This window comes from Photinus pyralis, unplaced genomic scaffold (genome assembly GCF_008802855.1).
Source record: "Photinus pyralis isolate 1611_PpyrPB1 unplaced genomic scaffold, Ppyr1.3 Ppyr1.4_LG6, whole genome shotgun sequence".
NCBI lineage: Eukaryota > Metazoa > Arthropoda > Insecta > Coleoptera > Lampyridae > Photinus > Photinus pyralis.
Genome location: NW_022170663.1, coordinates 24178353 through 24189226, shown reverse-complemented (window position 1 = coordinate 24189226; position 10874 = coordinate 24178353). Strand labels below are relative to the sequence as shown.

The following is a 10874-nucleotide window of genomic DNA, read 5'->3' as shown; positions in this document are numbered from 1 at the left end:
TTTTCTACGCCCCAGAAAGTGCAAATTTCAAGCTTAATTTTTTGAAATTTCGAGAAATCACTTTTCCAGTTCAAATTTAAATCAAAAGCTCCATTTCTTCAACTCAACTTTCAAGCTCGACATTGGATAGTACAAAATTGGACCCAGGCGGATCCTTATGCGTTCTTCCATGCCTGCGGTTTGAAGATCAACTCCATTTCTTCAAATCAACATCCAAATCCGACGTTTGATAAGTAGAAAGTTTGTCTCAAATTGAGACTTTTTCGGTTTTCACAAGCACGACGGTGGATAGTACAAAATTTGCCCCATGCGGAGTTTTTTTCGTTCCTTCATGCCTCCAAAAATGCAGATTTCAAGCTTGATTTTTTTGAAATTTCAAAAAATCAAGCTTCCAGTTGATATTCGACCAAAAAACCTCCATTTCTTCCAACTCAATTTGTAAGCCTCACTTTAAGCAGTTCTAAATTTGCCTCAGGTTAAGCCTTTTTCAGTTTTCTACGCCCTAGAAAGTGCAAATGTCAAGCTGAATTTTTTGATATTTCAAGAAATCACCCTTCCAGTTCAAATTCAACTGAAAAGCTCCATTTCTTCAACTCAACTTTCAAGCTCGACATTGGATAGTACAAAATTGGACCCGAGCGGATCCTTATGCGTTCTTCCATGCCTCCCGTTTGAAGATCAACTCCAATTCTTCAAATCAACATCCAAACCCGACGTTTGATAAGAAGAAAATTTGTCTCAGACGGGGACTTTTTCGATCTTCTACGTGTCGGAGAGTAATTTTTTGAAATTGCAAGTACCACACCTCAGTTTCGATGGAATTTCAATGCTTGAACCGAAAAGGATGTGTTAAAAATGGATCTCTTCAACATGACGGCACATACAAATATTCGCGCAATTATGCAATACATGGAAAATACCAATTCTCGTTTACATGTGAATAGGTGAGCTATTTGTATAAGTGAGGCGCCAGGCTTTTTAGCGCGGTACATTAACACTAAGTAAGAAGTAATTATTTACATCGCGTTTAACACATTCCGTCGACGTAAGTACAAGACGTAAATGTCGTGATTGGAAAAGGAGGTCGTTACGTTCCTTTGGTGTTGTCAAGTTTCCAAAAAAATTATCCAAAAGGAACAGGATCGCCAAAGAGTTTGGCTCAATTTCTCTTCGGACAGGTGCGCCGAATTTATCCTTGAGTCCTTACCAAAAGCGAACGGCGTGTGCTAATAATCGCATAACTCGCGCCCGCAATAAATCCGAAACTATTTGGCAGGGCACCCCATCGACGTTTTGTTCGCGGCGCAATTCGAGACTAATGAGCAATTAAAGAATTTTTATGAGTAGGCGTCGAGGAATTTTAATGAAGTTCGCTTTTTCAAAATAAACAACGCGCAGCGGCGGGACCGCGAGACGCTTCATCTGGAAGAGTCATCACGAGAGCGCGGACAAATAAACGAATTTGAAAAACGGCCAACTTTGATTGGGTGATAAATCGATAGTTTGGGATGTTTATTTTTGAAAGTCCCGAGGGACCTCCGCGTTTCCGACGACGTCGTAAACTTCACGGAATTACGACAACATGCGGTTGCAATACACACTCCACATGTACATCCGCGAGTACTTAAAAATAGGTCTTACCTTACCGCCAAGTGGTCGTAGGTGGCTTGGGAAAATTTAAGGCACTCACCTGAAACAATTAAAAGTTATTAGTAATTGGTCGAGAAAATACGGAAGAGCGCGGTCGGAATTAACGATCCGAGTGAAATTGAGAATTATAACCCTTAATAACGAGGGTTAGGCAATTAAGTTTATTGCGCCTACAACAGATTAAGTTTAAACCTAACCAAAAACACCACCAGGTCGTATTTATTGCGATAATTTGCGTAAATAATTATGTTTACGGGAGATCTAGACGAAAATCGCACCTGAACTATACAGATAATAAAAAAATTAACTCCACTGAGAATTAGACAAAGTGGGAATAAATGCAGCAGCTTCCAAGATGAAAAATGGGAAGCCATTCTGCTAAAAAGGCTTCAAAAATTATTAAAGCAGTATTTCGGTAAAAAAAATTCCAAAAAAAAAACGGTTTTCCTAGGAAGACTCCCGGGAATATTGTTACAAGGCTGCGGAAAGTATTTTCAAAACAGTTTCTTAAAAGATTGCTACAGTTTACAAATTTAGAACTGTTCAAAGTCGGGGCTTGGAAGAAATGGGGGTTTTTAGGCCGAATTTCAACTGGATGTGTGATTTTTTGAAATTTCAAAAAATTAAACACGAAATCTGCATTCTTGAAGGCATGAAGGAACGAAAAAAAGCTCCACCAGAGGTAAATTTTCTACTTATCAAACGTCGGGTTTGGATGTGAATTTGAAGAAACGGCGTTGATCTTGAAATTTGAAGTCTTGGAGGCATGAAAGAACGAAAAAAATCCGCCTTGGGGGGGGGGGCCGTATACGAAAGTGTTATGGTATCCTTTAGTGCCCTCTAGAACCCAAATTTTTTTAAAGTGTCTTCAGCGGCGAAGGGTTTGAGAATGAACGTAGCACCGGGGGTGCATATGAAGGTCTTAAGTTAGTTGTATAGTTGTAAGGAAATAAACGCAAGGGGGTCTGGGGGGTATGGAATACTTCCCGAGAAAAGGAAAGGGCCAAAGTTCATTTCCCTACAACTGACATAAGACCTTCGTCTATAGCGAATACCCCCCAGGTTTACATTCCCACACAAATCGTTTCGTGTCCTTAGCACTAAAGAAGAACTAAAAAGAATGTTCCGCAATATGTAGCCTATCTCGAAGATGTGCCAAACGGCCATCAAATTTCGCTGTCTCAAGCCCCCCCCCCCCCCAATTATTTCCTGAGATGCTCTTTTTGAATGTAAAACGTGCATAACTTTTACAGGAGACAACCAACTGGTCTCAGAAAATGCATACACATGCCTTTAGTGGTGGCAAGTAAAATTTTGAAAATAGAGGGGAGGGGGGTGTGACCACACGTTCTACCCTTCATGGTATTCTAATGAAAGGCCTCGCCGAAATCAATTGGTTTGTATAAACTACAACTTTGCGCGACTCCTTTCCGACATCCGTAGGTGGGAGTGGAGAGGAGGGAGGAGGGAGAAATTAATCTTATCTTTCATGGTATTCCAACTAAACGTCTCAAAAAAAGGAAGAGGGGGGAGACTGGTACCTTCATGGTACTCTAATGAAAGGTCTCCTGGGAGGTATAGAATACTCCCAAGGAAAAAGAAAGGTTCAAAGTTCATCGTATATCATATAACTTTTGATTGAGAAGTCTAATCGAAAAAGTACGAATTGTTTTGGATTCTACGCACCAAAACTTATAAGAAAAAGTGGTTTCCCGAGAAATTTTGGTGTGGTCGAATTTTGGTAAAAAAGGAAGGTTATAAACCGCCTTTTTTTGAGGCCCGAAAAAAAATTGTCTCAGATCGACCCGGAAAAATAATATTCTTATAGAATGTGGCCTGTAGAATCCATAATTTCAAACAGTTCCAAGATTGGGCTACTAGATCAACAGTTACAGCCCTTTGAATTTTCTTTCGAAATTGGTCTCTAGTCCATAACTTTGGATTAAGAAGTCTAATCGAAAAAGTACGAATTGTTTTGGATTCTACGCACCAAAATTTATAAGAAAAAGTGTTTTCCCGAGAAATTTTGGTGTAGTCGAATTTTGGTAAAAAAGGAAGGTTATACACCGCCTTTTTTTGAGGCCAGAAAAAAAAATTGTCTCAGATCGACCCGGAAAAAAATTTTCTTATAGAATGTGGCCTGTAGAATCCATAATTTCAAACAGTTCCAAGATTGGGCTACTAGTTCAAAAGTTACAGCCCCTTGAATTTTTTTTCGAAATTGGTTTCTAGTCTATAACTTTTGATTGAGAAGTCTAATCGAAAAAGTACGAATTGTTTTGGATTCTACGCCCCAAAATTAATAAGAAAAACTGTTTTCCCGAGAAATTTTGGTGTAGTCGATTTTTGGTAAAAAAGGAAGGTTATTGTTGAGAAATGACACATTTTCTTTTGTACACAGTATTTTTATTTTCTGTATTTGAGATCCAGTTTTGTTATCATATTTCGTTCACGGTCAAGTTGGATAGAAAATTGTAACAACAGTTGTTGACGTAGAGTGTGTGCGATTCAGCTTTCAATTTTATTTTCGTTTTGTTTGTTTTTGTTAATAAATTCCGCCGTAATTCATGTTAGTTTTTTGTCACTCACCTTTATTACAGTCCATTAAGCTTCCCTGACATTTTTTGGTCCAATTCGACCACGGATAAGTGCCGAAATTCGTCATTTTTCAATGTTATAACATGCGCTAATGTGTTATTTTCGATCGCGCGCTATCACGGTGAACAATAAAAACTTGTACATCGATCCCTTGCAGTGAATTTTTGGATTGATTTTTCATGTGGGCAGCGTAACGTTTGTTAAAGTGGTTTTCGCGGCATTTATTAACATTATAAAACAAAGTTCGACAATGAAAAATTAATTATAATAATTTTTCCTTTACTCACTAAAAACTCGTGTGTTGTAAATGTTCTGCTGATTGAAAACGCAAGCTTTTCTTCAGTGATTGCGCGCATTTTTGAGTGACTTTAAATACAAACACTGAAATAGTGTGTGCATCGATTTTTCCAAGTTTCGTCGAGTTCCAGATCGAACCTGCAGCAACAACGAACGATTCCCAGTGAGCAAGAGGACTTTCACGAAGGTTTCGAACTAATTAATCAACGTCTTCACTTACACTCATTTTACCAGCAAACTGTGAGTTCTTTCCAACTATTTATTTCTGCGGATGCAAACGGCATCTCGTATTTCAACTCAGGACTTTACTAAAATAAATAGTTTTGAGCAATAAAATCAATCTTCAGCATTTTAAATTCGCATTTATTGTTTGTAAATTTGCTTTTTGGTCAATTTTTTACAACCGTTAAAATGGCCGAGCTGAGTGCCATCATTGAACGTCAAAACGAACTTTTCGGGTTCATATCTCGCACGGTTGAAAATCTAAACAAGTTAGGCAAAGATAACATTACGCTAGGCGCAATCAAGGGAAGAATTAAGAAGATTAACCAGCAATGGGAAGAATATCAAGACAATCATAAGAAATTGCTAACTCTTGAGGTGAAACGCGAAGAGTTCCCCTATTTTAGGCAAAATCTAATGAAGGCAGTGGATGAATCCTATGCCAAACAGATAGGTGTGTTACTTGATTTAGAAATCGCGGCTACTCCTATGCAAGCACCTTCCCAAGCACCCCATTTTCCACCCGAATTGGTTGAACTTCTTCAAGCCTTACGTGCGCAACCACACACCCAACCTCCTGTACAGCCTGTTGTGCAACTTCAGAGTCAATTGCCTCGCATAAATTTGCCAAAATTTGACGGCAATTACACCCATTGGCCACAATTTCGAGATCTTTTCACGTCTCTTGTTGGGTCAAAACCTAACCTACCACCGGTAGAAAAATTCCATAATCTAAAAACCAGTTTAGAAAAGGAAGCCCTTCAATTGATCAATAATTTAGCAATAACAGACGACAACTATCAAATAGCTTGGGATAAACTGAAAAACAAATATGAAAACAAACGTTTGCTAGTGAACGCACACCTTGCATCCCTCGATGCGATTCCTCCTGCGAAGTCCGAGTCAGCGACTGAACTCAAACGCATTCTCTTGTCAACCATTGAGGCTAAGGATGCTCTCCAAGCCTTGGGCAGGCCTGTCGATAATCACGAAGACTGGCTCGTGCACAAGACCACTAAGCGTCTTGACCCTCAAACACGACGCGATTGGGAGACTGCGAACGGGGCAGCCAATGACCCCATCTCTTTCGGTGAATTGCAAAAATTCCTCGAAACTCGTATAAAGGCACTAGAAGCCATTAACGAGAAAACTCTTACGAACCCAGCAAAACAGGTTCATCAAACTAAAAGCTTTTTTCCCTATAAAAAAGGAAAATCTGACGTGAGCTCACATCACGTTGCAACTACGAAATTACAAAATTCGTCAAGTCCACGTACTTGTTCGCTATGTTCACAAGAGCATTTTATCTGGAAATGTGATCAATACAAAGCACTCCGCCCTTGTGAGAAAAGGCAGACTATAATTTCTAAAAATCTCTGCCTAAACTGCCTAGGCGCTCACAAAGTTCAAGAATGCAAGTCAAGGTTTCACTGTTTTAAATGTTCGGAAAAACACCATACGTCTATGCACGGAGTTAATTCTGGTGGTTCGTCACGCTCTCACTCGCAGACCATGACAGAGAACACAGCACCTGCGCCTGTACTATCAGAGTTGCCCACACAACTTCAGAGTCCTCAATCATCACTCCTGCAAGTTGTAAATCACTCTTCATGTACAACACCCAAACCTTCACTTTTGGCAACAGCTTACATCAGAGTTATTGCAGCGTCCGGCGCAAAAAGCTACACCAGAGCACTCGTTGACTCCTGTTCTACCGACAACTTGGTTTCTGAATCTCTGTCCCAGCGACTGAGATTACCCAGACGTTCAGCCCAATATCCAGTCAGTGGAACTGGCAAAAAAGCAACTTGCATTACACGGGGAGCAGTGTCCTTCGAAGTGAAGCCTCATTTTGATTCTGATTACAAGATTCCAGTCAACGCCTTTGTAGTGAGGGATCTCACTCATTACGTCCCGAACTGTCAAGACGATCAGCTCAATCTGCCGCATTTAAAAGACATACAATTTGCTGATCCAGATCACTCGTCTTCACAACCAATTGAAGTGATTCTTGGAGTTGGATCGTACTCTAGAATCCTCGAAGAAGGCATCCGTAAGGGCCCTGATCATACTCCAATCGCACAGAAAACCGCACTCGGATGGATATTGCTCGGTGAGCTATCCACTGATGTCGATCCATCGCAACCAGCCACTCTCGCAAGTCACCAGTGTCACATTGACAAACATCTCCCAGAGCTCCTTCAAAAATTCTGGGAACAAGAAGAAATTTTAATCAAGTCACAACACTTCAGTGACGAAGAGCAATTTGTTGAGGACCATTTTAAGAGAACACATTCTCGAGGTCCAGATGGCCGATACACGGTATGTTTACCAATTAAGCAACCAGAGATTCAACTTGGTGACTCTCTGACCCCAGCGACACGCATGTTTCAATATATGGAACGACGTTTTTCACGCAACGATGAGTTACAAGAGCATTATTCCAAATTTATGGATGAGTACCTTGAATTAGGTCACATCGAGAAGGTAGACGTTACAAGTGAATCATCCCCACCTTCAAGGTCGTTTTACCTACCTCATCATGGTGTCTTGAAAGCCACTAGCACAACCACCAAATTACGTGTCGTGTTTAATGGCTCCCAAAAGACAGACATGGGGAATTCTCTCAACGCACAGCTCTGCGTTGGCCCCAAACTCTTACCAGAACTTCCTGAAGTTCTGTTAAAGAGTTTGGCGGCCAACGCCAGAGCTGTGCGTTGAGAGAATTCCCCATGTCTGTCTTTTGGGAGCCATTAAACAGTGTCCTTCGAAGTGAAGCCTCATTTTGATTCTGATTACAAGATTCCAGTCAACGCCTTTGTAGTGAGGGATCTCACTCACACTAGCACAACCACCAAATTACGTGTCGTGTTTAATGGCTCCCAAAAGACAGACATGGGGAATTCTCTCAACGCACAGCTCTGCGTTGGCCCCAAACTCTTACCAGAACTTCCTGAAGTTCTGTTAAAATGGCGATCGCACAAAATCGCCATCTCATCGGACATGGAGAAAATGTATAGACAGATTTGGGTCCATGAGAGCGACAGAGACCTCCAACGTCTCTTGTGGTATGATCGAGACACCAAAACAATGGCTACTTATCGTCTTACCACCGTTCCTTTTGGATTGTCATCTTCACCATTCCAAGCAATCCGCACACTTCATCAATTAGCAGACGATGAACAAGAAAATTATCCCGTCGCTGCTAAACTTCTCAAGACTGACGCCTACGTCGATGACATCTTGTCAGGCGCCGACGATTTACCGACTGCCTTTGTGATACAAGAGCAGCTGATCAATCTCCTCAAGGCGGGCGGTTTTGCCTTGAGAAAGTGGACTTCCAACAATAGAAGTCTTGTAGATCGCCTGCCAGCTGACATGGTTGCTCAATCCAACTTAAATTGGCAATCAAGTCCAGTGTATAAAATGCTCGGGTTAACCTGGCAACCCGATGCTGACCATTTCATCTTCAACGTGAAGATGTCAGAGTTGCCTTCCAAAACTACTAAACGCCACGTGCTCTCCATGATCGCACAGCTGTTTGACCCTCTAGGCTGGCTCGCCCCAGCGATCGTGACTGCAAAAATCTTTATGCAATCACTCTGGCAACTAGACTTAGGTTGGGATGAACCCTTGCCAGACTGCAAGTCCAATAAGTGGAAAAATTTCTACTCCCAACTGAATCTACTCGCACAAGTCAAGATACCAAGGTATATCGGACTTTCACCATCTAATCGTCTTTGCGAACTCCATGGGTTTTCCGATGCTTCGGAGCAAGCATACTCGGCTGTCCTCTACATACGAGTGTCAAACAACAATGACTTGTCAACAGTCAGATTACTGGTTTCAAAAACCAAGGTTGCGCCATTGAAAATGATAACCTTGCCCAAGTTGGAACTGAACGCAGCTCTTCTGCTGGCTAAACTTTCATCGGTGGTGCAAACTACACTCAACTTACAGCAGGTACCTCTGCACTTGCACTCTGATTCGACCATAACACTCCATTGGATCAGAGGTCATCCTACTCGATGGAAAACATTCGTGGCAAACCGAGTCTCTCAAATTCAAAGACTCGTACCAGATGGTCACTGGCACCACGTCTCATCAGGGGACAATCCAGCTGACATCGCCACTCGCGAACTGGACATTTCAGACTTCATCCAACGGGATAATTGGTGGAACTGTTCGGCCTTATGTCTCACTGACGTCACACCATGGCCCACATCCACAATCATTCCATCTCCTGATGCTGTCCTAGAAGAGAAAACCATTGTTGTTCATCAAACAATACCTACCATCAAGGAACCATGGGATCTTATTCAAAGATACTCTCAACTTACCAAATTATCTTCGGTAACAGCATGGATTCTACGCTTTGTGACAAACGCTGCTGAGCGTAAGAGCATCAAGTTAAGCTCACGTGGAGCTCACGACATCGTGTCCCATTCAAGGAATGTGTCACCTCTAGAACTTGAAAACGCCAAACAATTTTGGATTCATCAAGTTCAGAAACAATACTTCCAACGAGAGATTGATCGACTTACCCACGATCCTCTCTGCAATATCAAGGGACCTCTCGCACGTCTTACACCATTCATCGACGATCATGGACTTCTACGGGTCGGAGGTCGTCTGAAACACTCGCTTCTCGATGCTGATGAAAAACAACCAGTCATTCTGCCACGAGAGTCGTTTTTCACCACATTGATTATTCGTTATTATCATGAAAAAACTCTTCACGGTGGCATCCAACTAACTCTTTGTCAAATCCGTCGCAAGTACTGGATTTTAAGAGGACGCAGCGCAGTGAAAACTATCATCTTTAAATGCCTTAAGTGTTGGAGACAGCGTAAAGCAACAGCTCAACAGCTGATGGGAAACTTACCTAAAAATCGCGTTACTCCATCAAGAGCTTTTCTCAACACTGGAGTTGACTACGCTGGACCAATCTGGTTAAAAACCACAAAAGGGCGTGGCCATAAAGCAAACAAAGGCTACATCTCAGTCTTCGTGTGTCTCGCCACACGAGCAATCCACCTCGAAGTTGTATCAGATTATACATCCGACGCGTTCATTGCAGCCTACAAAAGATTTACGGCAAGGCGCGGAATATGTGCTACCCTACGTAGCGACTGCGGTACTACACTCGTGGGAGCCGACGCAGAGTTGAGAAAACTTTTCGATTCAGCTCGACAAGAATCGCGACACATTGAGCATCTTCTCGCTCAAGACGGAACCCAGTGGATTTTTAACCCACCTGCCGCTCCACACTTTGGTGGGATTTGGGAGGCAGGCGTGAAGTCTACCAAGCACCATCTAAAGAGAACTATCGGTGAGTCGACCATCACCTTTGAAGAGATGTCGACCTTGCTCGCACAAGTCGAAGCGTGTCTCAACTCACGGCCGCTTCAAGCCCTAACGGACGACCCTGACGACTTGTCAGTTCTAACCCCTGGACACTTCCTCATCGGAGGTCCTCCAGCTACAATTCCGGAGCCCTCTCTTGCTGACATCTCAGTCAATCGACTCTCCCGTTGGCAACTCATACGTCAACAGTACGAGCATTTCTGGCAGAGATGGTCTCACGAATATCTTCATGAATTCCAAACTCGCTCAAAATGGCAAACTCGTGAGCCACAAGTCAAAATTGGAGACTTGGCAGTGCTAAAAAATGAACTGCAACCACCTTCCAAGTGGGTTCTTGCCAGAATCATTGACGTTCATCCCGGTCAAGACGGAGTTGTTCGAGTCGTAACGTACGCACAGCCACTTCGACTTTCAAGCGCCCAATCGTCAAGCTCTGTCTGCTTCCAAGGACAGACGAAAAGGATGACATCGCCTGAAGTTACTTGTGCTTGCTATTATCTCAGTGTATTAGTGTGAAGTTACATTTTTTTTTCAAATTTATTCATCGTGTTAGATGAAGGCGGGCGGAATGTTGAGAAATGACACATGTTCTTTTGTACACAGTATTTTTATTTTCTGTATTTGAGATCCAGTTTTGTTATCATATTTCGTTCACGGTCAAGTTGGATAGAAAATTGTAACAACAGTTGTTGACGTAAAGTGTGTGCGATTCAGCTTTCAATTTTATTTTCGTTTTGTTT

At 42.1% G+C, this 10874-nt stretch overlaps 1 protein-coding gene across 1 annotated transcript; it reads left to right on the top strand.

Moving 5' to 3' along the window:
• The first annotated feature begins 4922 nt into the window (after positions 1-4922).
• On the top strand, positions 4923-10650 carry LOC116174556. Its single transcript, XM_031492492.1, has 2 exons — positions 4923-7444; positions 7727-10650. The coding sequence occupies exons 1-2, from the start codon at positions 4957-4959 to the stop codon at positions 10648-10650; spliced, it is 5412 nt and encodes a 1803-aa protein (XP_031348352.1). The 5' UTR covers positions 4923-4956.
• Positions 10651-10874: the final 224 nt, after the last annotated feature.